The sequence below is a fragment of the Aythya marila genome (assembly GCF_965140915.1).
Source record: "Aythya marila genome assembly, chromosome: 5".
NCBI classification, from domain to species: domain Eukaryota; kingdom Metazoa; phylum Chordata; class Aves; order Anseriformes; family Anatidae; genus Aythya; species Aythya marila.
Genome location: NC_139046.1, coordinates 19,375,664 through 19,399,467, shown reverse-complemented (window position 1 = coordinate 19,399,467; position 23,804 = coordinate 19,375,664). Strand labels below are relative to the sequence as shown.

Here is a 23,804-nt window from a genome sequence, read left to right as displayed (position 1 = left end):
CCGGTCGCCCTCCCCTCGCCCTTTTTCCCCTCCCCTTCCCCCGGCGGCGCCATGGCGGGGCCGGGCTGGGGCCGCGTCCCCCCGCGCCGGGGGTACCTGAGCAGCGGCACCGAGCGGCGCTGCCGGGAGCTGCTGGCGGCGGCGGGGGGCGGCGGAGCGGCGGCGGCGGCGGGGGCGGCGGTGCTGGTGCCGCTGTGCTCGGTGCGCGGCCGCCCCTCGCTGCTCTACACCCTGCGCTGCCGCCGCCTGTCCGGGCCGCACAGCGGCGACGTGAGGTGAGTTTGGAAGGGGTGTCGGTGATTTCGGTATCCCTCCCGGTTTCCTCCGGTCACCCCCCCCCTCCGGTTCCTCCGTCGTCTCCGCTCCTCGCAGCTTCCCCGGGGGGAAACGGGAGCCGTCGGACAGCGACGCGGTGGCCACGGCGCTGCGGGAGACGCGGGAGGAGCTGGGGCTGGAGCTGGGCGAGGGCAGCGTCTGGGGCATGCTGAGAAGTCTGCCCGACCGGGTACCGGGCACCGGGGGGCGGCGGGGGGGAGCTGGGGGCACGGGGACGGGGACAGCGGGGTCGGGGGAGGAGAGTTGGGGGAAAGGGGAGAGGGATAGAGGGGACACGGGGGGCTGGGAGGTGGCCTGGGGGTGCCTGGGGACGTGGGGTGGTCAGGGGCACGGTGACAGGGATGTGGGGGTAAGGGGACATGGGGCTGGGGGTCTGGGAGATGGGGCAGGGGGCACTGGGGACGTGGGGATGAGGACACTGGGGTCAGGGTTGAGGTGGTGGTGGGAATATGGGGCCAGGGGTGTCTGGGGACACGGTGGCAGAGATGTGGTGGACGGGGTGGTTGCTGTGTAGGACATGGGGCAGAAAAGTGGGACAGAGGGGACGGGGACGTGGGGCACGTGGGTGTCCAGGGATGGCTGTGGGGGCTCCAGGCGAGCGGGGACAAACTTTTGTCACTTGTCACTCCCCTGCCCCTCCGCCGCCCGCTCCGTTCCAGCAAGGGATGCTGGTGGTCCCCGTCGTGGCCAACCTGGGCCCCCTGGAGAACCTGAAGCTGTCCCCAAACCCTGAGGAGGTGGGTGACCACACGCTGGGGAGGGGACATGGGCGCTCCGGACCCCCTTCCATCCCCGTCCCCGTGCGTGTCCCCGTCCCCGCAGGTGGCGGAGACCTTCACGCTGCCGCTGGCCCACCTGCTGCGGGAGGAGAACCAGGGCTACACGCATTTCCGCACGGGGGGCCGCTACGGCTACACCCTGCCCGTTTTCCTCCACGGCCCCCACCGCGTCTGGGGGCTCACGGCCATCATCACCGAGCTGACGCTGGAGCTGCTGGCGCCCGAGCGCTACCGCAGGAAGACCCACGTGCCCGGCCGCCACCTCGCCGCCCCTCCGCGCAGGGCCTGACCCCAAACCTTTTCCCAGTTTTTGGGGTGCCGCCTGCCCTTCGCAGCACGCCGGGGGTGCTGCCTGTTGGTTTGGTTTGTTGTTTTTTGGGGTGCGTGGGGCTCAGCCCCGCCACGCGCTTGCGGAAAGGGGGCAGCCCCGGGGCTGTCACGCACTCCACGCTGCTGCCCAGCCTGTGACACTGTGATTGTAGTAAAAAGCCATGTTTTAAACCATTTACACCACGGCCTCCAGCTTGCTGGTGCAGGTAAGAGCCCTCCCTGGTGCCAGGGAGCTGCTTGGCTCAGGGGTCCAGGGAGAGGAGGGGAAACGGGGGCTTGTGGGGAGCCAGGACCTCACCCAGGGGCTTCCCAGCCCTTGGCCAAGCCTGGCCACATCGCCCTTTTCCAGGGGGCCTCTGCTCCTGATTTTATGACTGCAGCCCCCCAAAGCAGAGAGAGGAGCCTGTGAGCACAGCAGCGTTTATTAAGGAGCCCCCAGCAGCAGCCCCTCACCCCCACGAAGCCCCCCTAGGCAGGGGAGCGCAGTGCCACCCCCCGTCCTCCACCGCTGCCTCCTCACGCCGAGGCCGCTCGAGCTTTGGCCTCCCCAAAGCGCCGCATCCTGTCCTCCAGCTCCGGCCGAAAGTGGCGGATTAGGCCCTGGGGAGAGCAAACGAGGCGGAATTAACAGGGCAGGGCAACAACCACCAGCCGAAAATCCCCCCAAAATCCCCTTCTTGGCCCCCCCAGCCCCGCACCTGCACGGGCCAGGCGGCGCCGTCGCCCAGGGCGCAGATGGTGTGGCCCTCGATCTGCTTGCTGATCTCCCAGAGCGCGTCGATCTCGGCCACCTGCGCGTCGCCCCGCACGAAGCGAGCCATCACTTTGTTCATCCAGTCGACGCCTACGAGGAGGGGAAGGTGGTGAGGGTCCCACAGCACCGGCTGCTGCCCCCCCAACCCATCCGTCCCGGCCCCATGCGCTCACCTTCCCGGCACGGGGTGCACTGCCCGCAGCTCTCGTGCTTGTAGAACTCGATGAGGCGAGCGATGGCTTTGACGATGTCAGTCTGGGGGAAAAAGGGGACAGTGAGGGCCCGGCGGGGGCAGGCAGGCAGCGGGGAGGGCTCGTCCCTTACCGATTTATCCATGACTATGACGGCGGCCGTGCCGAGCCCGCTCTGTGCCTGCACCAGGGAATCGAAGTCCATCAGCACGGTCTCGCACACCGACTTGGGGAGCAGCGGGGTCGAGGAGCCCCCCGGGATGACGGCCAGAAGGTTGTCCCAGCCCCCACGGACACCCCCTGCCAAAAAGAGGGGGGTTCAGGCTGAGCTGGGCCCAGTGGGAACATCCCACTCGGAGGAGGGCCAGGGGCTTACCCGCGTGCTTCTCGATCAGCTCCTTCAGCGGCACCGACATCTCCTCCTCCACCGTGCAGGGGTGGTTGACGTGGCCGGAGATGTTGAAGAGCTTCGTCCCCGAGTTGCGCTCGCGCCCGAAGCTGGCAAACCAGGCGCCGCCGCGCCGGCAGATGGTGGGGGACACGGCCACCGTCTCCACGTTGGCCACCGTGGTGGGACAGCCGAAGACACCTGGAAGTGGTGGGGGCTGAGTGGTGCCAGAGCACAACTGCGTCCCTGTGGTGGGACGGCAGCCAGGCACTGCCCAAGGTCACTGCATCGTGCTCGAGAGGGGCCGTTTGGTGGGGAATTGGGGTTTGTGCTGCCACGACTGGCACACCGGGAGCTGAGGGGAGCTCGGGGACGTACCCACGTCAGCAGGGAAAGGTGGCTTCAGGCGGGGCTTGCCCTGCTTGCCCTCGATGGACTCGATCAGCGCCGTCTCCTCCCCGCAGATGTAAGCCCCGGCGCCCCTCACCACAAAGACGTCGAAGGCGTACCCCGAGCCGCAGGCGTCCTTCCCCAGCAGCCCGGCCTCGTACGCCTCCCTGATGGCCACCTGCGGAGGGGACAGCGGGTGGGCACGGGGGGGACACGTCGCCGGCAGCGCCCCGCCGGGCTCCTTGCCGCTCACCTGCAGGTTGGAGGCCTCGTTGTAGAACTCTCCTCGGATGTAGATGTAGGCAGCGCGGGCGCCCATGGCGCGGCCGGCCACCAGGCAGCCCTCCACCAGCTTGTGGGGGTCGTGGCGCATGATCTCCCGGTCCTTGCAGGTGCCCGGTTCCCCCTCGTCCGCGTTCACCACCAGGTATTTGGGCCTGTCAGGAAGCGCCGTCAGCCCCTGGTATCGGCGCTCCGGGCACGCACGGTGCCGGTGCCGGTGCCGGTCCCCACCTGCCATCCGGGGGCTTGTTCATGAAGCTCCACTTGAGGCCGGTGGGGAAACCGGCGCCGCCGCGGCCCCGCAGCCCCGACGCCTTGATCTCACCGAGGATCCAGTCGACGCCCTTCAGCAGGATCTCCTTCGTCTTGTACCAGTCGCCGCGCCGCAGCGCGCCCTTCAGCCTGCCGGCAACAGCGGGGGGGGGCTGGTATCACCAGGAGGGGCTGGACCCCCCCAAGCACCCCTCAAAGTCCCCCCAGCACCCCCTCCCAGCACCCTTGGGCCCCATCCAGCACCCCCGGGCCTCTCCAGAACCCTCAGACCCCCTCCCTGCACCACTGGGTCCCCTCCAGTACCCCCCAGATCTCCTCCCAGCACCTCCAACCCCCCCCCAGCATCCCCCAGATCCCCCCCCAGCACCTCTTGGTCCCCCCCAGCACCCCTCAGGCCCCCTCCCCAGCATCCCCAGAGCTCCATCCAGCACCCCCTGGACCCCTCCAGCACCTCTTGGTCCCACCCAGCATCCCCAGAGCCCCATCCAGCACCCCCCAGACCCTCTCAGCACCCCGTGGACCCCCCCCAACACCCCCAGACCCCCCTGCCAGCACCTCCAGCCCCCCCAGCACCCCCGAAGCCCATCCCCACCACCCCAACCCCAATCCAGCCCCCCCAGGCCCCCTCCCCAGCACCTCCAGCCCCCCCCAGCACCCCTTGGAGCCCCCCAGCATCCCCCAGCCCCCCCATCCACCATCCCCCGACCCTCTCCAGCACCCTCGGACCCCCTCCAGCACCCCTTGGAGCCCTCCCAGCACCCCCAGCCCCCCTCCCCAGCACCCCGACCCCAATCCAGCCCCCCCAGCCCCCTCCCCAGCCCCCCTAGGACCCTCCCCAGCCCCCCCAGCCCCCCACCGCCAGTCGTGCCGCCCGTAGAGGTTGGTGAAGACGCGGTCCTCATCCCGCAGCGAGCCGAACTGCGTCTTCTTGGGCGCCGTCTGCAGGGTGGGGGGGGGGGGGGGACACACAACGGGGGCTCAGCACCGGGTACCGGGGCCCAGCTGCGGGGTCCCGGTGCCGGTACTCACCGAGAAGGCGGCGGCGGGGAGGCGGCGCAGCGCCTGCAGCTGCCGGGCGGCCATGGCGGGGCTCGGCCCCCCCCCAAATCCCCGTCACCTTCAGGCGCCCCCCGCCGGTGCGCGAAGCACTGACGGCAGCGGCGGGCGCCGGTGGCGCGGCGGTGACGTCACGGACCGGGGCGGGGGGGGGCGGCACCGGGACCGGGACCGGGACCCCCACCGGGGTCTCTCCCCGCTCTCCCCACCAGCAGCGGGGCCGTGCCCGCGATGCCCCCGCGCCCCCGCTCCCCTCTCCCCGTTAACCCCCCCGGTAACCCCCCCGGTAACCACCCTCCCACCCCCCCGGTCTCGGTGTCGCTCCCCGGTGCGGCTCGGGTGTCCCGGAGCGGATCCGGTTTCCCGCTGCAATCTCACCCCGGCAGCGGGGGATCGGATTCGGGGGCGGCGGAGTGTGGAAGGAGGGGGGGGACGAGGGGGGGGACACCAGCACCGGGCACCGGGCACCGGCAGCATGTTCCTGTTCTTCCGTGGCTCGCCCCGCCGCGCCCCCGGTAGCCCCCTGCCCGCAGCCCCCCGGGGGCCGCCCCGCCGGGTCCCCCCGGGACCGAAGACCCCCCCCCAACCCCTCCGGTCCCGGGGGCGGCGGAGCCCCGGGGGGGGGGGTCCGGGTCGCTGCCGTGCGAGCACCGAGGAGCCGGGCCCCGAGGTGCCCCCCGCCGGTGGGCAGGTAACCGGCGGCGTGCTTGGGGGGGGGGGGAGTGGGGAGAATGAATGAATGAATGAATGAATGAATAATTTTGGGGAATGAATGACGAGTTTTGGGTTAATTTGAATTGATTTTATTATTTTAGAGGGGATGGTGGCGGGGTTATGGCTCGGTGTCCCCGCTCGGTGTCCCCGTCCCCCCCCCCCTCAGGGACAGCTGGGTGGCTCCCCCACATCTGGAGCAGCGCGGCCGAGCGGGGAATAATCCGGGGGATTATGTGTGTGTGCGGGCGCGTGCTGCCCCCCCCCCGCCATCACCCCCCCCCGCCTCGCCCTCCATATCCCGAGATATTCAATAAAAACCGCAAATCCCCACGCAGCCGCTGTTACTATAAAAAAACCCCCGTCCTGGCGCGCCCGGGCCGGAGTCGGCGGCCCCCAGGACTGCGCCAGGCGACCCCCCCCGGGGGGGCCAGGGATGCCCGGGCACCCCCCAGCCATGGGCAACTGCACCAAGACCCCTGAGCGGAGGCTCTCCAAGGTAAGGCTGGCCCTGTGGGGTGGTTAAAGGCACGGGGGGGGGGGATGGATATGGGGTGTGGGTTACCGGGGGGGTGCCTCCTGTTACCGGCCGGCTCTGCCCGCAGGACGGGAGGCAGCGCTGCGGCCCCCCCGGCCCCCAGGAGGCCGAGGAGGCGGCGGAGGCCGCGCAGTCGCCGCCGTTGCAGAACTACTCGGTGCTGCACGGGCTGGTGGGGCCGGCCTGCATCTTCCTCCGCCAGAGCATCGCCATCACCCAGCTGGTACGTGCCGGTCGTGGCCCCCCCTGCCTCTTTTTTCCCCGGCCGCTCACCCCGGGGGCACGTCCCGGGCTCCTCGGGTCAAGGCAACGCCGTGGCGGTGCCTCGTGGCCCCCCCTTCCCCTGTCCCCGGTTGAAGTCGTGGCACACGGATCCCACGGGGTCACCCGCGGCCACCTCGCCGCCCGCCCGGGGGGGGGTTTTAGGGTGGGGGCCGTCCCTCCAGCCCGCTTTCTCTTGCCAGGACCGAGAGCTGCGGCCGGAGGAGATCGAAGGTAAAGCGTGGGGACGCTGCCCGCGGCTGGAGTCTCCCCCGTCACCAACCCGTCACCCGTTCCCCTCCTCCCATCCCACCCTGTGGCCGGGGGGGGTGGCGGAAGGGGGGTGCCCCCCAGTGCCACCCGCGTCCCCGCGCTGTCCCCAGAGCTGAAGCAAGCTTTCCGGGAGTTCGACAAGGACCGGGACGGCTACATCAGCTACAAGGACCTGGGCGAGTGCATGCGGACCATGGGCTACATGCCCACCGAGATGGAGCTCATCGAGCTGTCCCAGCAGATCAGTAGGTGCCGGGGTGCTGCAGGGGGGTGGGGGGACAGGACCCCGTGTCCCCTCGGCGGTGTCCCCAGAGCCGTGCCTCACACCCCAGCCACGCTTCCCTCCCGCAGCGGGCGGCAAGGTGGATTTTGATGACTTCGTGGAGCTGATGGGCCCCAAGATGCTGGCGGAGACGGCGGATATGATCGGCATCAAGGAGCTGCGCGACGCCTTCCGTGAGGTGAGAGGGGACCGGGGGGCTGCCGGGATGGGCTGTTGGCGGGGGGGGTGGTACCGTCCGTCACCCCCCACCCGCTCGCCGGCAGTTCGACACCAACGGGGACGGGCAGATCAGCATGGCCGAGCTGCGGGAGGCCATGCGCAAGCTGCTGGGGCAGCAGCTCAACCCCCGGGAGGTGGACGAGATCCTCAAGGACGTGGATCTCAACGGGGACGGCCTGGTGGACTTCGAAGGTAACGGGGCTGGAGGGGGTGTGCGGGTTGTGGTACCGCTTTATTGCCCCCTAATTAACCCCTGCTGGTAACGTTACCCCCTAATTAACCCCCGCCGGTTCCGTTACCCCTTAATTAACCCCTGTAGGTTCCAGTACACCTTAATTAAACCCCCACTGGTTCCAATACATCTTTATTGACCCCGGTTGGTTCCGTTACCCCTTAATTACCCCCCCCCCCAGTTCCGTTACCCCTTAATTAACCCCCCTCCTGGTTCCAATACCCCTTTATTGACCCCCCCCGGTTCCGTTACCCCTTAATTAAGCCCCCCCGTTAACGCCACGCTTCCCCCGGCAGAGTTCGTGCGGATGATGTCGCGCTGAGGGCGGCCCGTGCCCAGCCGGGACAGGAGCCCCCCGCCGTGCCTTACCGAGACCGCAGGGCCCCGGCACCGCCCCCCTCAACCCCCCCCCAACGGCACCGGGAGGGGTCCCCGGGCCCGTTCCTTCCCCACCGGGCCCGTCCGTTCCCCCCTTGGGCCACCCCCGCGCCGCCCCCTGCGGCCTGCCGGTGGCCGTGGGGCCGGGTGCGGGGGTGCCGGTGCAATGAAGCCGTGTGCCGGCCGCCGCTGTCCGCGCCTCCTTGCTACCGGGGATGGGGATGGGATGGGGGGGGGGGCAAAATGGCGGCGCTGTGCGTGGGGGGGGCGGACGCCGCCGTTTCCATGGCAACGGGGAGGGGGCGGCGCGCTGACGTCAGCGCGGCGCGCGGGCTGCGACGTCATCGGCGCGAGCGCGGAGGGAGGAAGGGAGGGGAGGGGAGGTGGGGGGGGGAGGGAGCCTGGCGAGCGGCGGCGGCCGCCGGGCCGCGCTCTCTCCGCGGCGGGGCCGGGGGGCGGGGCCTGGCCGGGCCGGCGGCCAATCAGCGCGGCGGGGCCGCGCGGCCTGGCCAATCGGCGGCGGCGGCGGGGGGTCGGCGCGCCCCGCCCCGCCCCGCGCCCGCCGCCGCCGCCGCCGCCGCCGCCGCTCGCCAGGGAGCCGCTCGCGGCGCGGGCCCGCGGGGATGTCCTACAAGCCCATCGCCCCCGCCCCCGCCAGCGCCAGCCCCGCCCCGGGGCCCGCGGCGCCGCCCGCCGGTGAGAAGGGGACGAGGTTGGGGGGGAGGGGGGAGGTGTACCGGGAGGGGGGGGCTCCGGTAAGGCCGCGCTAACCCCGTGCCCGTCCCCCCGGTAGCCACCAGCGTCCCCTCGCCGTCAGGCTCCGCGCCCGGCGCCGCCGCCGCCCCGTTCCGGCCGCTCTTCAACGACTTCGGGCCGCCCTCCATGGGTTACGTGCAGGTGAGTGTGGGGGGAGGGTACCGGGGGGGGGTACCGGGGCCCGGTGCTGAGCCCTCGCCGTTAACCGCAGCCCTCCGCACCCCGCAGGCCATGAAGCCCCCCGGTGCCCCGGGCTCGCAGAGCACCTACACCGACCTGCTGTCCGTCATCGAGGAGATGGGCAAGGAGATCCGGCCCACCTACGCCGGCAGCAAGAGCGCCATGGAGCGGCTCAAGCGGGGTACGGCACCGGCACCGGCACCGGGGGGGGGGTAGGGGGGGTTCCCGGTGTCACCGGGGCTCACCCCCCCCCCTCAACTTTGTCCCCCCCCGTAGGCATCATCCACGCGCGGGCGCTGGTGCGGGAATGCCTGGCCGAGACAGAGCGCAACGCCCGCACGTGACGGCCGCCCCCGGTGTCCCCCCACCCTGGCCCCGTCCCCGGTACCGGAGCCCCGCCGGTGGCCCCTACACGCACAGGGCCGCCCCCGGGGCTCCCCCCCTGACCCCCTTCTTGCCCTCCCCGGTTCCCTTCGCAGCCGCGGGTTTTTATAAATAAAGGACGAGCTCGGGACACGGTGCCTGGAGGGGGCGGGGGGCGAGAGCTGCTGTGACCCTAAACCTAATAAAATCACCCCAAATCCCCTCCAAAAAAAACTCTCCAAGTCCCTCCCGAAACTCCCCAAGTCCCCCCCAACCCCTCCCCAAAACCCCTAATTTCCCCCCTCCAAACCCTAACCCCCCCAAACTCCCCAGTTTCCCCCAAAACTTCCCAAACTCCCCAAATCCGCCCCAAACTCCCCAAATTCCCCCCAAACTCCGCAAATTCTCCTCCCCACTCCTCAAAACCCTCCAAACTCCCCAACCCCTTCCCAAAACTCCCCCTCCCCAAGCCCCAAATCCTCCCCAACCCCCCCAGACTCCTCAAATCCCCCTAAAACTCCCCAAATCCCCCCTATTACCCCTCCCTTTCCCCCCATTATTCCCCTGTTTTAACGCCCCGGCCCCGCCGCCCTCGCAGCCCCCCGCGCAGCGCCGCCTCCCCTCTCTGACGTCACGCCCCCCCCTCCACCACCTCTGACGTCAGCGGGCGCCCCCCTTTCCGTGACGTCACGAGGCGCGGAGCCGGGGGAGCAGGTTCGGCGGGGGGCGGTGGCGGCGGAGGGGCCCGAGCGCGGCCGGAGGGAGCCGAAAGTTGCCGAAGGTTGCCGAAGGGGTGGGGGGGGGGCGGGGGGGAGCCGAGCGCGGCCGGATAGAGCCGAACGCGGGGCGGAGGGAGCCGAACGCAGCCGAACGCGGAGGGCGGGCGGGGGGCGCGTTGCCATGGCAACGGGGCGGGCCTGGCGGCGCTGCGGCGGGCGCCGTGCGGGCCGGGCCGGGCCGGGCCCGGTACCGGTAGCGGGGCCGGTGTAACGGCGGTGCCCGCAGGCGCTGCCCCCCGCCGCCATGCTCATCAAGGAGTACCACATCTTGCTGCCTATGAGCCTGGAGGAGTACCAGGTGGCTCAGCTCTACATGATCCAGGTGCGGCCCGGCCCGGCCCGGCCCGGCCTGCTGAGGGAGGGGGGGGGGGCACCGGGACCGTGTGGGGACACCGGGACCGTGTGGGGACATCGGGATGGTGCTAAGATGGGGGGGCTGGGGGGGATTTGGGGGGTCTTGGGGACACCAGGATGGGGATCCAGGGGTCCTGGGGGGGTGCTGAGGGGTGTGAGGGGCCGGTGTGGGGCTGAGGGGGGGGATCTGGGAAGGGCCGTGTGGAATCTGGGGGGCTCTGGGCACGGGGCTGCCCCCCAGGAGGGGTTTTGGGGGTGTGGGGCTAAGCAAGGGGATCCCAGGGGTAGCTGTGGGGCTGAGGGGGTTTGTGGTTGAGGAAGGATGTGGGGGATCTGCGTGCTGGTGAGGTGCTGGGTTTTGGGGTGCTGGGTGTGGGTTTTGGGGCATGGGGGCTCAGCCAGCCCTCGCCCCGCAGAAGAAGAGCCGGGAGGAATCGAGCGGCGAGGGCAGCGGGGTGGAGATCCTGGCCAACCGGCCCTACAGCGATGGCCCCGGCGGCAGCGGCCAGTACACCCACAAGATCTACCACGTGGGCTCGCACATCCCCAGCTGGTTTCGGGCGCTGCTGCCCAAGGCTGCGCTGCAGGTGGAGGAGGAGTCCTGGAACGCCTACCCCTACACCCGCACCAGGTGGGACCTCGTGGTGGGGGAGACACGGGACGGGTTTTGGGGCCGCCTGCTGGACTCAGCCCCGTTCCTGCACCTCCTGCAGGTACACCTGCCCCTTTGTGGAGAAGTTCTCCATCGAGATCGAGACATATTACCGGCCCGATGCAGGCCAGCAGACCAACGTCTTCAACCTGAGTGCGGCTGAGAAGAGGCAGAGGATTTTGGGTGCGTAAGGCAGGGGTGCTGTCACCACAGCCCAGCAGGATCCAATGCCTGCCGGGGTCCCCGTGCAGCTCTCCTGGGGCTGGCTGCACCGCAGAGCCCGAGGGGTTCAGCCTCTCACCGGGCAGCCCAGGAGAGGCTCAGCGCCTGCAACGTGGTGGGTTTTGCTCCCTCCTCTGGCCCTTGTGTTATGGGAGTGATCTGGGAAAGGCACCTGTGCCCCGAGCACCCTGCCCAGTCTGGTGGTGGCACCGTTAAGCGAGCATCTGTGTTAAAAACATTCTGGGGGTTGATTTCATTTCCTGCCCCCTCGCCTTGCCTGTGTGTTTGTTTGCTGCTCCCCTGTCCCATGTCCCAGCCCATCCTGCATGGTCTGGCACCGCTTTGCCCCTCTCGTAGTGTGAGTGGGAACCTGCACCGGGCTCTGGGCAGGGCATTTGGGATCGGCTGGAGGGGGGGAGCTGGGAAAGCGTGTCCCCATTTTCCCCTCTCACTGCCCTGCTTCTCCTGCTCCCCAGAGCTTTGCTTGGCATTGCTCTCCGGTCCCAGCCCCTCTCCACTGGCTGAGGGCAGAGCCGGGGGTCCAAAACAGCTTCCCCCACCCCCCCGGGGGCAGGTTTGTCCCCGGCTGCTGCCTGCTCCTGTTCCCGGCGGTGTCGGTGTGGTTGTTTTAGGCACTGGAGTGCAGCGCGTCACACTCTGCTCTTAAAATGGAGGCCTAAAATAGGCACTCGGAGGAAATGATTCATCTGACCTATTTCTCTCATTGGTTCTTGCAGCACTGGGGATGTCCGGCTGGGACGCTGGCGGTGCAGGCCTGGGGGGGACAAATTTTGTCCCTGCCACCACCAAGCAGCAACCGGGGCCGAAGGGACAGTGGGCAGGGCACGGCCCCTGCCTGATTTCATCCCCAGACCCGGTCCCGTAGCTTCCAGCCCCTCCTCAAGGAGCACGGGGCCGCTGCTGACCCCGGGAGGGATTTTCTTTGCCAGCTCTTGCTCCCAGCACCTTGGATGTAAAATCCCCTCTCACGTTTCAAAAGGTGCTTGGCAGCAGAGCGAGTGCTGGGGCTGTCGGGGCCAAGCTGGCCGCACCGATAGCGGCGTCCTTGCAGGTTTTCTCCCAGAAACAAACCCACAGGAATGATACAGGAATAACGCCGGCCCCATGCCATGATCCGAGCTGCTCCCCGAGCTCGCCGGGCGCTGATTTAGGGCTGGTGCTGGCCCTGCTGCCACGGCACAGGGGCTGTCAGCGGGGACAAACAGATTTGGGGTTGTGAGGTTTTGCTTTTGCTCCTCGCCCCATTCCTGGGGGAGGCAGCGAGCGGGGGCTCCCCGCTGCACCACGCTGCCTGGGCTGGCCTCAATCTCAGCCCCTGCGTCCCCGGGGTCACCCGAGCCTTCTCCCAGCTGCCAAATCTCCTCGCTAATGCTCCTAAGTGTGTCAGCCCAGCTCGCAGCGCCCAGCCCCCCCCGTGGCTGCCTGCGCCTCTTGCAGCCGCTCCTCAGGGCGCTGGATCCGGCCCTGGCATGGGGATGGGATGCACATGAGTGCACCCAAAGGTGCTGTTGAGGTTACAGCCACAGGGATGGTGCTCGGCGGTGCTGCCAGCATGAGCACATGGCGCGTGGAAATAATTTTCAGAGTGCCCCTGGTCCTATTTTTGTGTGTTTTTCTCCGCTTTCCTCCCCGTTTCTCGCTCCTCTGAGCGGTGAAGGGTAACAAGTGCTGCTTCTTTTCCCCCAGACACCATCGACATCGTGTGCGACCCCATCTCCCCCGGGGAGTACAAGCCCGAGGAGGACCCCAAGCTCTACCACTCGGCCAAGACGGGCCGGGGGCCGCTGGGGGACGACTGGCTGGAGGCGGCCGCCGGCGGGCCCCTGATGTGCGCCTACAAACTCTGCAAGGTGGAGTTCCGCTACTGGGGGATGCAGTCCAAGATCGAGCAGTTCATCCACGACGTCGGTGAGTGCGGGGTGGGATCGGCTCCCTGCTCGCAGGGATTTTGGGATGGGGCCGCCGGGGCCACGCCGCGCTCGCTCCCCGCTCCCTGTCGCAGGCTTGCGCAAGGTGATGCTGCGCGCCCACCGCCAGGCCTGGTGCTGGCAGGACGAGTGGACGGACCTGACCATGGAGGACATCCGGCAGCTGGAGGAGGAGACGGCGCGGATGCTGGCCCAGAAGATGGCCAAGTGCGGCGAGGCCGAGGAGCCCCCCGCCGCCGGCCCCAGCCCCGAGGGGCGGCCGGAGCCGGGAGCTGCCGGCAGGCAGGAGGGTGCCGAGGCACCGGGCACGTCCGACGCCTCCCCCGATGATACTTTTGCCAAGCAGTGGTCCACGTCTTCCCGTTCTTCATATTCTTCCCAGCACGGAGGTGAGGGAACAGGTCCTGTGGTGGGTGTGAGCAGGACCCCAGACTCAGAGCTGCTGCTGCTGACACTTCGGGGGACCCTCTTTTCGGTGTCCCCTGTGTGCAGGAGCAGCAGGGACCTGTGGGGCGGGAGCAAGGGCTCGCTGCCCTGGGGGCTGTGAGCGCTGACAATGTGCTGGTGGCAGGGGGGGTGTCTCCTCAGAGCCTGTCCGAGTGGCGGATGCAGAACATTGCCCGTGACTCCGAGAACAGCTCCGAGGAGGAGTTTTTCGATGCCCACGGTACGGCGGAGCGGACCCACGACTTTGGGTTCTGCTGGGGGGGAGCCTGAGCAGGGGCTGGTCTGGGTTTGCCCCGCGGGGGTCAGCAGGGGTGCGGGCTGCCCTTCGCCCACCTCATGGCCCCATCCCTGCCACTGCAGAGGACCTGTCTGACAGCGACGAAGTCTTTGCGAAGGAGATGACCAAATGGAGCTCCAACGACTTCTTGGACACGCTGGAGCGGCCGGCAGAGCTGGACGAGGCTCTGGGTGAGCAGGGTGGGCACGGCCTGCCCGAAACCTTGGGGGCTGCTCCCCGCGTGGACGCCCGGCCTCGGCTCACCCCAGCCACGTGCTCACAGGGGAGGGGCCCAGCGCTGCCAAGGCAGACGGTGAAGGATTGGCAGCAGCCGGTTTCTCTGAGGTGTGTGCAAACCTCATCCTGTCCCTCGTGCCTCCCCCCGCGTGGCTGGGACCCCGTTGTGGGTGCAGACGGGAGCTGTTTCCTTCTTGCAGGGCGGCTCGGCTGAGAGCGCGGCGCAGGCGTGCCGGATCCACGTGCTCTTCCTCATCCTCCACAGCGGCAACATCCTGGACCAGGGGGTGGGCGAGCCGGGCTCCAAGCAGGCGGACGTGCAGACGCTGGCGGCCACCTTCGACGCCGTCACCCGCGTCCACTTCCCCGAGGCGCTGGGGCACGTGGCGCTGCGCCTGGTGCCCTGCCCGCCCATCTGCGCCGCTGCCTACGCCCTCGTCTCCAAGTGAGGATGGCGGCACGGTGTGCCGGGGCTGTGGGGTGAGAGGGGGCTTTCCCCACGCAAACCGCTCCCGGGAGGGGGTCTGGGGAGGCGGTGGGCTCGGGGAGAGGGCTCTTCTTCTCTTGGCGCGGCATTTGGGGAAGCGAGCGTGGTGCGATGGCTTGGGGATGCCTGGGGCAGCCCGGCTCACCCGCTCACCATGCCCCTTTCAGGCTCAGCCCCTACAGCCACGACCGGGACAGCCTGTCCAGCAGCCAGGACCACATCCCTCTGGCGGCCCTCCCGTTGCTGGCCACCTCCTCGGGGAGCTACCAGCACGCCGTGGGCACCGTCATCACCCGCGCCAACCAGGCCTACAGCACCTTCCTGCACTCCGGAGAGGGCGCCGGCTTCTGCGGCCAGGTGAGAGGGGCGGGGAGCTTGGGGGAAGCTTCACCCTGGGTTCCAGCTGGGACTTGGCTCCCACCGGGGACATTTTCGGCCCGGACAGCGTGCCGTCCGCAGGTGGTGCTGCTCGGGGACTGCGTTGGAGGCATCCTGGGCTTCGACGCGCTGTGCCAGAGCCGGGCGGGTGCAGGGGGCAGCCGGAGCAGCAGCCGCCGTGGCAGCCTGGTGGGTGCCCGTGTCTTGGAGCCATCGGCGTCGGCAGTGGCTCAGCAGCAGCCAGCCACTCGCTGATATTTTCCTCTCCTCCTGCAGAGCACGGAGCCCATCTCCCCCGAGCTGTGTGGCGGCAGGGACCCGCTGGCTGACGGGGCAGAGGGAGCAGCAGGGTCAGGCCAGGCCAGCCCCGAACCCGGCGTGCAGGGGGACAGCCAGCAACCTGGCTCCTCGTGCAGGTGAGAGCAAGGGGGACAGTCAGCAGCGCCACCCCCTCTCCCCGTGGGAGTGCTAGTGGCATCCAGGCAAATCTTACACTCCATGCAAAGGGTGAATTTTTGATCTGCACCATCCTGGGAGGGAGCGTGGTAGAGGTGCGGTGCCCTGCTGTAGCTCCCCTGCTTCCAGCAGCTCCTCTGGGCTGACGGGGCTGCAGCGGGTGCAGCGCTGGCTTTCCTGTGCCCACCGGCTTTGCTGTTGCAGCCTGCAGCCCAGTGAGGCCCCGCTGGAGGCAGAGGCACCGCGAGGCAATTCTGCAGCGCTGGATGGGGCGGAGGGCGGCGGCACCCGCCTTGACTTTAAGGTATCCGGCTTCTTCCTCTTCGGCTCCCCGCTGGGGCTGGTGCTCGCGCTGCGCAAGACCGTCATGCCCGCTCTGGACGGTGAGGACCCCCTCTGGCTGCGGCGTGAGCCCCCAAGCCTCCCTCCCTGCGGGGCTCCTGAGTTGTGTTCTCCCTTGCCCCGTGCAAGTCTGAATCCCCCAGACCTCCTGAAACAGCTCTGCTTAGGTTTTGGGCCCCTTGCACGCCCTGGCTGTGGGGGTCTTGGTGTTGGCACGTGCCTGAGTGTCCCCCTTCCTGCCCCGTGCCAGCCCAGCCTGTCCCACGGCACTGCAGGCTGTCACCAGCATCCTGGGTTTGTCTCCCCAGCCTTTCCTGCCTCTGGGTACCGCTTTCTCCTCCCTGTTCGCCACGCTCCCCCGTGCCTCCCAGCCTTCCTCCCCCATCCCTGCTGTGCTCCTGGCAGCCCTGACCAGGGCCCTGCTCCTCTCTCTCTGCCCCAGTGGCCCAGCTGCGTCCTGCCTGCGAGCAGATCTACAACCTCTTCCACGCGGCCGACCCCTGCGCCTCCCGCCTCGAGCCCCTGCTGGCCAAAGCCTTCCACGCCGTGCCGCCGCTCAGCGTGCCCCGCTACCAGAAGTACCCGCTGGGCGACGGCACCTCCTCCCTGCTGGGTGAGCGGCCCCGCGCTGCCCGGCCGGTCCTGGGTTCTCGAGGGGGGTGCCAAAATGGGCTCTGGGTGGCCTGACTCGGTGCTGCCCGCAGCGGAGGCCCTGCAGATGCACTCTGCCCTCTTCCTGCCTGAGGTGGACCTGGCTGCTCCCCCTACTCCCACCGGCAGCTTTGGGGGCTTCTGGAGGGGCAGCGAGCCTGGAGAGCCCCCCACGCCCGCCAGCACCAGCGAAGTTGTCAAGAGTGAGTGTCACCCCCTGCCCACCCCGTCCCAGCACCGTGGATGTCCGGAGGTCCTGTGCGGGGCTTGAAATGGGGCCGGGGAGCAGGGTGTGGGATCAGGCCCAGGAATGGATTCATGTGAGCTCTCCTGGCAGTCCTGGAGCGCTGGTGGGGCCCGAAGCGCATCGACTACTCGCTCTACTGCCCCGACGCGCTGACCGCCTTCCCCACCATCACCCTGCCCCACCTCTTCCACGCCAGCTACTGGGAGTCCTCTGACGTGGTGGCCTTCATCCTGCGCCAGGTACGGCAGGGGCAGCGGGGCGGGCGGCCCAGTTCCCCTGCCGGAGGCTGAGCTGTGCCGTGCCACCCGGCAGGTGATGGAGAAGGAGGGCCCGCAGCCGGCGGAGAGCGAGGAGAGCTCCATCTACAGCCCCGCCATCCCCCGGGAGAAGTGGCAGCGCAAGCGCACCCAAGTGAAGATCCGGGTATGTACCCCCGTGGCCAGCTGCTGGTTTTGGGGCTGTAGCTGCTGGGAACCTGACCCTATGCCAGGGCAGGCTTGGGATTGAGCTCGGGTGGCCGGGCAAGTCCCAGTCCCTGCGGTGATGCAGCTGGGAAGGTTTGCTGCTGCCTGCTGCGAGGGTGCCACGCTGGTCCCACGGCCTGGCGGGGGCTGCGTGCCAGCTCGGGGGCTCTCGGGTGCCGTGCTGAGCCCCGTGTGTCCCTGCAGAATGTGACAGCCAACCACCGGGCCAGCGACACCATCGTGTGCGAGGGCAAAGCGCAGGTCCTGAGCGGCCGCTTCATGTACGGCCCCCTGGACGTGGTGACCCTGACCGGGGAGAAGGTACTGCTGGGGCTTTGGGGTGCTGCTGGGGCGTCCCTGGAGGTGCAGCAAGGGCAGGGATATCTGGGAGGGGACACGGGGCCAGTGTCACCTGCAGCCAAGGGGCAGGGGAAGGGCTGGAGATCAGCACCTTGTAGGATGTGGCGGCAGAGGATCGTAATGACCTGTAGGTTAGGGAAACAGCAGCTAAGCAGGCTCTGCGCTCAGCCCTTCTCCCCTCGCTCAGGTGGATATCTACATCATGACGCAGCCGCTCTCGGGGAAGTGGCTGTACTACGGCACCGAGGTGACGAGCGGCAGCGGGCGCCTGACCTTCACCATCCCCCCAGACAAGGCCCTGGCCATCGGCATCTACCCCGTGCGCATGGTGGTCAGGTGAGGTGCGGCTGGCAGGGACGCCTCGGCCACCTTCTTCTCCAGCAAGTTGGGCAGAAACCTGGGGGCTGAGGGAGGTGACAGAGCTGGCGCTGAGTCCCCTTGCTGTCCCGTCCCAGGGGTGACCACAGCTACGCAGAGGCGTACCTGACGGTGGTGGCGCGGGGCACCGAGTCGGTGGTGTTCAGCATCGACGGCTCCTTCACGGCCAGCGTCTCCATCATGGGCAGCGACCCCAAAGTGCGGGCGGGTGCTGTTGATGTTGTACGGTAGGCGCTCTTCTTGGGAGGGTAACCAGCCTTTTGTGGCGTGGTGACAAACCGATCGGGGCGGCGGGGGCGGCAGAGCCATCCCAGGGATGAGCTGGGGTGTCTCCTGCTGTGACAGGACACAGCTCTGCTGAAATCCCCACAGAGGACAAGGTTTTGGAGCCAGTGCCCATGCCTGCTCTGTCGGGAGCTGCCTCGTGGCTTCCCACCAGCGGGATTGTCCTCGGGTGGGCTCCCAGCAGCAAGGTTTGTGCCCCCCCAGGCACTGGCAGGACTCGGGCTATATGATCATCTACGTGACGGGGCGCCCCGACATGCAGAAGCACCGCGTGGTGGCCTGGCTGTCCCAGCACAACTTCCCTCACGGCGCCGTCTCCTTCTGTGATGGTCTCACCCACGACCCCCTGAGGCAGAAAGCAGCCTTCCTGCAGAGCCTGCGCACCGAGGTGGGTGCAAGGGGTGGCGGTGTGGGATAGGGTGGGCCGAGCTGCAATCCCTGTTCCTCTCCATCCTTGGAGGAGCCACGTGGGGTGATTTGTGGAGCTGGCCCAGCAGTGCTGGTACCAGGACCATGATCTGGGGGGGCACAGTGACCCAGTGCCTTGGGGTTGGCCAAAACCAGGGCTCATGTCGCTGCCCCGGTGCTGTGGGGTCTGTCCCTGCCTTACCCCTGCTCTCCATGCGCAGGCAGAGATCACCATCGTCGCCGGCTACGGCTCCACCAAGGACGTTTCCGTCTACAGCTCCCTGGGGCTGGCACCGTCGCACATCTACATCGTGGGCCGGGCTGTCAAGAAGTTCCACAACCAGTGCCAGGTAGGGGGGCAGGGCTGGGGCCGAGCTGGGGCTGTAGGATCCGTGTGCTGCCCCTGCCCCGGGGTCTCAGGCCGTCCTTGTGTCTCGCAGTTCCTCTCTGAGGGCTACGTAGCCCACCTCGCCCAGCTGGAGGCGGCAGCCCTGGCCCATTCCCCTAAAGGACCCCCCCGGCCCGTGCTGGGCAAAGGCACCTACGGCTGCCCGGCGCCCGTCGATTTCCTCCGCAAGCAGAGCCAGCTCCTGCGCTCGCGGGGCTCCAGCCAGGCAGAGAGGGATGGGGGCCCCCCGCCCGCGCCCCCCAGCCTGCCCCGTGCCAAACCCCGCAGCGTCAGCCTCAAGCTGGAGGGTGAGGAGTGAGCGCGGCGCGGCCCCCATCGTCTTCCCTCCTCCCCCCCGGACACAGCCTTCATTTCCCAGCCGGGAGTGCCTGGGGCTGGAGCACACGGCGGGCCCTGAGCCGAGAGGAGGGCTGTGAGACCGCTCCCAGCTGCTCCAGGGGCAGGAGTGATCCCCCCTGGTACCACCTGCAGCCCCCCCAGCTCTGCCTCCACCCTGCTGCCCCACCCCGTGGGCTCCCCCTGTCCCTGCTGGGGGGCAGTGCCCTTTGGGGTTTGCCTCCCCGGCAGCTCTGGGGGGCTGGAACGGTGCCCCCCGGGGTCCGGCTCACCCTGCCGAGGGTGGGTGGTGATGGGGGGGGTTGTGGTTGCACCCCGCGGGCAGCAGCCCCCTCCCCGCGACCGCGTATTTATTTCTGTTCGGTGTTGCAAGTTGTTGGGGGGGGGGGTAGGGGAAGGGCTGGGATTAAAAACAAACAAACAAACCAACAAACCAGGGTTCCTCTGTTCTGTTCATTTCATTGTGAATAAAGCCATGTAAAGCAGAGCTGCTGCACGTCTGCTCTGTGCCAGCACGGGGGCTACGCCTTCCCCCCCCCCCCCACCCTTCAGCCAAACCCTGGCCCCAGGGAGCCGCCGACGCGGGGCCTCACGTGGTGCCCCACGCGGAGCAGGCACTGGCAGGCAGGTGGCCTGGCCGTAAGCAATTTGGGACGCGTCACAGGGGAATGACTTTGTGTCCCTGCCAGGAAACACAGCCCGGGGCCTCGGGGGGGGGCTGCCCTGGTGCCCCCAGCTCCGTGCTGTGGCTCAGAGGCCGCCGCAGCAGGCAGCACGTGGCTGAGCAGCAGAGGGAGGCGAGCAGTGAGGAGCAGGGCACAGGACACGCGTCCTTGAGGCTCAAGGGTGAGCAGCAGGGCTGCTGCCTGCACGCCGAGCTCTCGGCAGCGAAGGGAAGGGGCTGGCCTGGTGGTTTTACACCTGCTTGTGGAAGCTCCTGCCTGACGTAAAGCCATGCAGCCCTAGACACGTTAGCAGCTGTAGTACACAAACGACGTGGAGCACTTACCAAACCAAGAAACTGCTCAGTTTCACAGGTCCAGCCCTGCAGGACCCCAGGGCCAAGGCTTGCCAGGCTCGCTCTCGTGCTCCTGCCCTGCCTGCCACTTTGTTTTACTTGAGCTGTCGCTAACAGCAATTTTTTCTAAGTGGCCAGATGTCTGTGATGAGTTTTACTTTTGTTTATCTCGGTAGTGCATGACCACAGCTTTATATAGATAGCAGTAACAAGCAGTTAGTTCAGATAAAATATTTACGACTGACGTGGTGACGTAGCACAGGAAACGCAGCCTCGGGACGATAGCAGCAGCCTTGAGAAGTGACGATGCAGGATGTGGGGTGCAGCACAGGCATGACGGGGCAAGAGACGGGGCCCAACCTTGGCACTGGTGACCCCACGGCCCTGAACAGCTCAGCCAGACCCATGCAGAACGGCGTAGCCCAACGTAAAAGATAAAAATCAATGAACAAATAAAAGAAACATGGAAGAAAGCAGCGGGCTTGAGCTCATTTCACCCCACATAGTCCTTCGTAGCGCTTGGGGCGGCCCGGCACCATGACGACGAGCACAGTCTAGTGAGCAGTTGGGAGATGCACGCTCATATTGCGATTCGACTGTACGTGGCGATTGCTATACTCTGATTAATACTGCGGCTTAAGCGTGCTGCTGCATCGCCGTGCTGTGTCGAGCTCCCGTGCAGCTTCCCATGACTTCAAATAAGTAAACTTTGTATTAAACATTAATAAACATCGATAAAACATTCCACATGGGGAATATCTAAAAACCTGGTCCGAGAGCGTCGCGCTCTCTCACGCGGCCACGGGCTCTACTGCGAGAAGATGTCCTTGAAGCGGATCTTGTCCTCCGCGTCCTTCTCCCGCAGGCGGGCTTCCAGGCTCCGCAGCTCCTTGGAGACAACGGGGCGCAGCGAGGGGTCGAGTGCCAGCACCTTGGCGAAGTCAGCCCGCGCCTCTGCCACGTTCCACACCGCCGCGTGGGCCTTGCCCCGCTTGAAGTAGGCCTTGACGTTGTCTGCGGGGAGAGCTGTTGGCTGGGGGGCGTGGGGGCATCCCCAGCATCCCCTCGCCCTGCCAGCACCCGTAGCAGCCGGCCGGGCCGGCCCACGGCTCCTTACCCTCATACTTGTTGAGGATGGAGGAGCAGTGATCCAGCACCTCGTAGTACTCCTCGCACTGCAGCTTGCACTGGCAGTAATTTAACAGTAGTGGTGTGATCTTCTGGTCGAGCTCGATCCAGTCCGGAGAGCCAGGCTGTTCCTGGAGGACGAAAAGGAGCGGGGAAGAGTCCTGCACAGTGGGAGGGATGGGGGGGGACCCCAAGAGGGGCCGGGGAGCCCCACCTTCATCTGCAGGTTCTTGAGGCAGGCGATGGCATCGTAGTATTTGGCCGCTGCCTCCTGCACCTTGCCCTGCCGGTACAGCTCGTTGCCCTCCTTGTGGATCAGGGGTACGGCCTGCAGCTTCTCCTCGTCCGTCATGGCCCACGGGTCCTGCTGGTAGGAGCCGGGCTCCTCCACCTGCCGGCACCCCCCAGTCACACTGGCGGCGGGTGCCCCCAGGAAGGGGGGAAACCCCAGAATCCCCAGAACCCTCTAGGGGGGCAGGGGTGCACACAAGCGCTTCACGCGCCCGCTGAGTGCGTCCTCACCTTGAGCACCTCGATGTCGAAGATGAGGGGCTGGGGGTTCTTCTGCAGCTCGTCCAGGTCGGGGTAGCCCAGCGAGTAGTGGTCGTGCAGCTGGGCGACGCTGCAGCAGTGCCGCTGCCCCTCCAGCGGGTCCTTCCCCGCCGCGATGTTGCGCAGGCTCTTGGCCACCAGCGGGTACAGCACCACGTGCTGGGGGGCGGCGGTGGCTGAATTAGGAGGGGGGGGGGGGCACCAGGACCCCAAACCCTGGGGGTGCAACCACCCCTGGGCTGGCCACGCCCCCCAACAAACCACGCCCCCACCAACATAGCCACGCCCACATATAAGACAAATCACGCCCCCAACAGCATAGCCACGCCCCTCAACGACAAACCACGCCCCTTACCACCAACCCATCCACCTACATGGCCAAGCCCCGCCCCCACCACCAAGGCCACGCCCACCCCAGACAAACCACGCCCCCTCCCACCAAGCCACGCCCCCTGACGACCAAGCACCCACTCCCTACCCACCCTGAAGCCCCGCCCCCAACCCATTAAGCCCCGCCCCCAGCCCGTCGCCCCGCCCCACCTTGGCGTCGCAGCGGAAGCGGGCGTGCTCCCCGGGCCGCATGGTGCGCAGCGCCGCCTCCCAGACGGGCAGCTTGAACTTCTTGCCGGCGATCAGCTCCATCGGCTTCCCGCGGGCCCGGCTGTCGTCCAGCGGCGCCTCCTCCCCCCCGCACCGCAGCGTGCGGTAGTGGAAAGTGGCCTGCGGGCGCCACGCTGGTCGCCATGGCAACCGGGCCTGCCTCCCCCCCCCCAGCCTCCATCCTCCCGTTACCGCCCCCGCTGCCTCTCCCGCTCCCCCTCCCGGCCTCAGCCGCCCCCCCGCGGTGCCGGCCGCACCTTGGTGCCGTCGCGGAAGTCGGGCAGGGGCCCGGTGCCCTCCCGCAGCACCTCCTTGTGCACGCCGTCCGCCCGCAGCCGCTCCTCCTGCTGCGCCATCGCCCCGCCGCCTCGGCCCGGCTCCTTCCGGGCAGCGGGAGGCGACGCCAGGGGACGAAACGGCGGCGGCAGCGCCCCCTGGCGGCCGGAGGGCGCGGTGCAGGCGGGAGATGCGGGCCCTGGGGTGCGCGGAGCCCCCCGCTGCTCCCCACCGCGGGGTCTGCGGCTGAAGCACGGCGCGGGGCTTGCAGAGCAGCACGGGGGCCGCAGCCCCTTGGCAGGAGCCCTGCAGGTCCCGTGGGCTGCGCCTCAGCTACCGTTGGAGCATCCCCGCTGCTGCTCAAAGCCACGATGCTATCGCCAGCAGCGCAGGTGGCCCAGCAGCTGCATGGGCTCAGTGCTGATGCTGGGTGCCTGAGTGGGGAAAACGTCCCCAGCGTACCCGTGCTGCTGCCGAGGGGCCATGGGTACGCACCTGCACTGAGAGCCCATGCCACTGGACACTGCAGGGTCTGGAGATGTCCCTCATGCACGTCTTGAGGCCAACATGGGGACCTGCTCTCCTCGGGCACAGCCCCAACCCCAGCTCAGGGGGACACAGGAGCCAGGCAGGCTGGCTCCCCTCGGGGACATTTGGGTGCTGAGCCCCAGCGGGGAGGCGGGGGGGTGCGTGACGCCAGAAGCGGAGCCGAGTCTCATATTTGGGCACGGAGCAGGTTATTGGAGGCTGGGCCCCGGCAGGCAGCAGATAACCCTCCTGATAGCGGCTCACAAGGTGCCTCCGCCACCCCCATTGGCTCCTGCCAGCGGGGGCTGCCTATATATCCCCCTCCCCGGCGCGGGGCTGCGTCTGGCACTGGGGGCAGGATGGTGCCTGCCAGGGCACTGGGGCTGCTCCTCTGCGTGCAGCTCTGCGGGGGTGAGTGGTGGGGCTGGCCGTGGGGCAGGGGCTGGCCGTGGGCAAGCGGTGGGGCAGGGAGCAGCCGTGGGGAAGGTGCCCCCCGGGCTCAGCAAGGTCCCTGGGGTTGCCCGCAGGCAGCGGGGAGCTGCGGCTGGTGGATGGCGGCGGGCGCTGCGCCGGCCGCGTGGAGGTGAAGCACGAGGGCGAGTGGGGCTCCG

General features: G+C 68.3%; 7 protein-coding genes across 11 annotated transcripts in view; 5 read left to right on the top strand and 2 right to left on the bottom strand.

Annotated features, from left to right (window-relative positions):
• Nucleotides 1–45: 45 nt before the first annotated feature.
• Nucleotides 46–1,623, top strand: NUDT8 (nudix hydrolase 8). The gene is made up of 4 exons (XM_082760586.1): nt 46–275; nt 373–505; nt 996–1,073; nt 1,159–1,623. Exons 1-4 carry the CDS (start codon nt 52–54, stop codon nt 1,402–1,404), a joined length of 681 nt encoding a protein of 226 aa, XP_082616712.1. The 5' UTR covers nt 46–51; the 3' UTR covers nt 1,405–1,623.
• A 264-nt stretch (nt 1,624–1,887) lies between these two features.
• NDUFV1 (NADH:ubiquinone oxidoreductase core subunit V1) lies at nt 1,888–4,894 on the bottom strand. The gene is made up of 10 exons (XM_082760536.1): nt 4,753–4,894; nt 4,580–4,662; nt 3,682–3,852; nt 3,422–3,605; nt 3,157–3,346; nt 2,767–2,979; nt 2,524–2,690; nt 2,373–2,454; nt 2,144–2,289; nt 1,888–2,045 (listed from the first exon to the last, which is right to left on the bottom strand). Exons 1-10 carry the CDS (start codon nt 4,804–4,806, stop codon nt 1,962–1,964), a joined length of 1,374 nt encoding a protein of 457 aa, XP_082616662.1. The 5' UTR covers nt 4,807–4,894; the 3' UTR covers nt 1,888–1,961.
• On the top strand, nt 4,805–7,936 carry CABP2 (calcium binding protein 2; the record flags this gene model as incomplete). Of its 2 annotated transcripts, XM_082760538.1 has the most annotated exons (8): nt 5,301–5,470; nt 5,829–5,989; nt 6,096–6,251; nt 6,493–6,523; nt 6,673–6,807; nt 6,914–7,023; nt 7,109–7,256; nt 7,593–7,936. In XM_082760538.1, the coding sequence occupies 7 exons, from the start codon at nt 5,927–5,929 to the stop codon at nt 7,616–7,618; spliced, it is 669 nt and encodes a 222-aa protein (XP_082616664.1). In that variant the 3' UTR covers nt 7,619–7,936. The 2 variants fall into 2 exon arrangements, with proteins under 2 accessions (XP_082616663.1, XP_082616664.1); XM_082760537.1 differs by lacking the exon at nt 5,829–5,989 and having other exon boundaries at nt 4,805–5,470.
• A 206-nt stretch (nt 7,937–8,142) lies between these two features.
• On the top strand, nt 8,143–9,124 carry CDK2AP2 (cyclin dependent kinase 2 associated protein 2). The gene is made up of 4 exons (XM_082760408.1): nt 8,143–8,370; nt 8,468–8,571; nt 8,659–8,791; nt 8,887–9,124. Exons 1-4 carry the CDS (start codon nt 8,298–8,300, stop codon nt 8,952–8,954), a joined length of 378 nt encoding a protein of 125 aa, XP_082616534.1. The 5' UTR covers nt 8,143–8,297; the 3' UTR covers nt 8,955–9,124.
• Nucleotides 9,125–9,819: 695 nt separating this feature from the next.
• Nucleotides 9,820–19,536, top strand: PITPNM1 (phosphatidylinositol transfer protein membrane associated 1). 4 transcript variants are annotated; one of them, XM_082761230.1, is made up of 23 exons: nt 9,820–10,074; nt 10,523–10,737; nt 10,820–10,941; nt 12,688–12,909; nt 13,004–13,318; nt 13,501–13,596; nt 13,737–13,844; nt 13,937–13,998; nt 14,091–14,335; nt 14,545–14,734; nt 14,837–14,944; nt 15,032–15,171; nt 15,416–15,594; nt 15,996–16,166; nt 16,258–16,407; nt 16,542–16,690; nt 16,764–16,874; nt 17,120–17,236; nt 17,463–17,611; nt 17,731–17,880; nt 18,143–18,326; nt 18,568–18,696; nt 18,787–19,514. In XM_082761230.1, the coding sequence occupies exons 1-23, from the start codon at nt 9,997–9,999 to the stop codon at nt 19,051–19,053; spliced, it is 3,657 nt and encodes a 1,218-aa protein (XP_082617356.1). In that variant the 5' UTR covers nt 9,820–9,996; the 3' UTR covers nt 19,054–19,514. The 4 variants fall into 4 exon arrangements, with proteins under 4 accessions (XP_082617356.1, XP_082617355.1, XP_082617354.1 ...); XM_082761229.1 differs by having other exon boundaries at nt 15,416–15,515; nt 15,996–16,407; nt 18,787–19,528; XM_082761228.1 differs by having other exon boundaries at nt 13,737–13,998; nt 14,091–14,370; nt 14,823–14,944; nt 18,787–19,528.
• Nucleotides 19,537–20,470: 934 nt separating this feature from the next.
• AIP (AHR interacting HSP90 co-chaperone) lies at nt 20,471–22,786 on the bottom strand. Its single transcript, XM_082761234.1, has 6 exons — nt 22,647–22,786; nt 22,330–22,509; nt 21,760–21,948; nt 21,452–21,628; nt 21,227–21,368; nt 20,471–21,123 (listed from the first exon to the last, which is right to left on the bottom strand). The coding sequence occupies exons 1-6, from the start codon at nt 22,743–22,745 to the stop codon at nt 20,918–20,920; spliced, it is 993 nt and encodes a 330-aa protein (XP_082617360.1). The 5' UTR covers nt 22,746–22,786; the 3' UTR covers nt 20,471–20,917.
• A 766-nt stretch (nt 22,787–23,552) lies between these two features.
• Nucleotides 23,553–23,804, top strand: part of LOC309879261 (antigen WC1.1-like) — a gene marked incomplete at both ends in the record, with an annotated part of 4,067 nt that continues 3,815 nt past the window's right edge. The window contains 2 exons of the mRNA XM_082762798.1: nt 23,553–23,604; nt 23,721–23,793. Of these exons, the coding sequence (XP_082618924.1) occupies nt 23,553–23,604; nt 23,721–23,793 (125 nt within the window). The remainder of the gene's footprint in view (nt 23,605–23,720; nt 23,794–23,804) is intronic.

Excerpts from the sequence above, each read along its gene's own strand:
- NUDT8 (XM_082760586.1), top strand. The coding sequence starts at position 52 with ATGGCGGGGCCGGGCTGGGGCCGCGTCCCCCCGCGCCGGGGGTACCTG. Across the intron at positions 276-372 it reads CCGCACAGCGGCGACGTGAG|CTTCCCCGGGGGGAAACGGG; the intron begins GTGAGTTTGGAA and ends CGCTCCTCGCAG. Across the intron at positions 506-995 it reads TGAGAAGTCTGCCCGACCGG|CAAGGGATGCTGGTGGTCCC; the intron begins GTACCGGGCACC and ends GCTCCGTTCCAG.
- CDK2AP2 (XM_082760408.1), top strand. The coding sequence starts at position 8,298 with ATGTCCTACAAGCCCATCGCCCCCGCCCCCGCCAGCGCCAGCCCCGCC. Across the intron at positions 8,371-8,467 it reads GCCCGCGGCGCCGCCCGCCG|CCACCAGCGTCCCCTCGCCG; the intron begins GTGAGAAGGGGA and ends TCCCCCCGGTAG. Across the intron at positions 8,572-8,658 it reads CCTCCATGGGTTACGTGCAG|GCCATGAAGCCCCCCGGTGC; the intron begins GTGAGTGTGGGG and ends CGCACCCCGCAG.
- NDUFV1 (XM_082760536.1), bottom strand. The coding sequence starts at position 4,806 with ATGGCCGCCCGGCAGCTGCAGGCGCTGCGCCGCCTCCCCGCCGCCGCC. Across the intron at positions 3,347-3,421 it reads ACGAGGCCTCCAACCTGCAG|GTGGCCATCAGGGAGGCGTA; the intron begins GTGAGCGGCAAG and ends TCCCCTCCGCAG. Across the intron at positions 2,691-2,766 it reads GCTGATCGAGAAGCACGCGG|GGGGTGTCCGTGGGGGCTGG; the intron begins GTAAGCCCCTGG and ends TCTTTTTGGCAG.
- AIP (XM_082761234.1), bottom strand. The coding sequence starts at position 22,745 with ATGGCGCAGCAGGAGGAGCGGCTGCGGGCGGACGGCGTGCACAAGGAG. Across the intron at positions 22,510-22,646 it reads ACTTCCGCGACGGCACCAAG|GCCACTTTCCACTACCGCAC; the intron begins GTGCGGCCGGCA and ends TGGCGCCCGCAG. Across the intron at positions 21,949-22,329 it reads GCTTCCGCTGCGACGCCAAG|CACGTGGTGCTGTACCCGCT; the intron begins GTGGGGCGGGGC and ends GCCGCCCCCCAG.
- PITPNM1 (XM_082761227.1), top strand. The coding sequence starts at position 9,997 with ATGCTCATCAAGGAGTACCACATCTTGCTGCCTATGAGCCTGGAGGAG. Across the intron at positions 16,408-16,541 it reads CACCAGCGAAGTTGTCAAGA|TCCTGGAGCGCTGGTGGGGC; the intron begins GTGAGTGTCACC and ends CTCTCCTGGCAG. Across the intron at positions 16,691-16,763 it reads TGGCCTTCATCCTGCGCCAG|GTGATGGAGAAGGAGGGCCC; the intron begins GTACGGCAGGGG and ends GCCACCCGGCAG.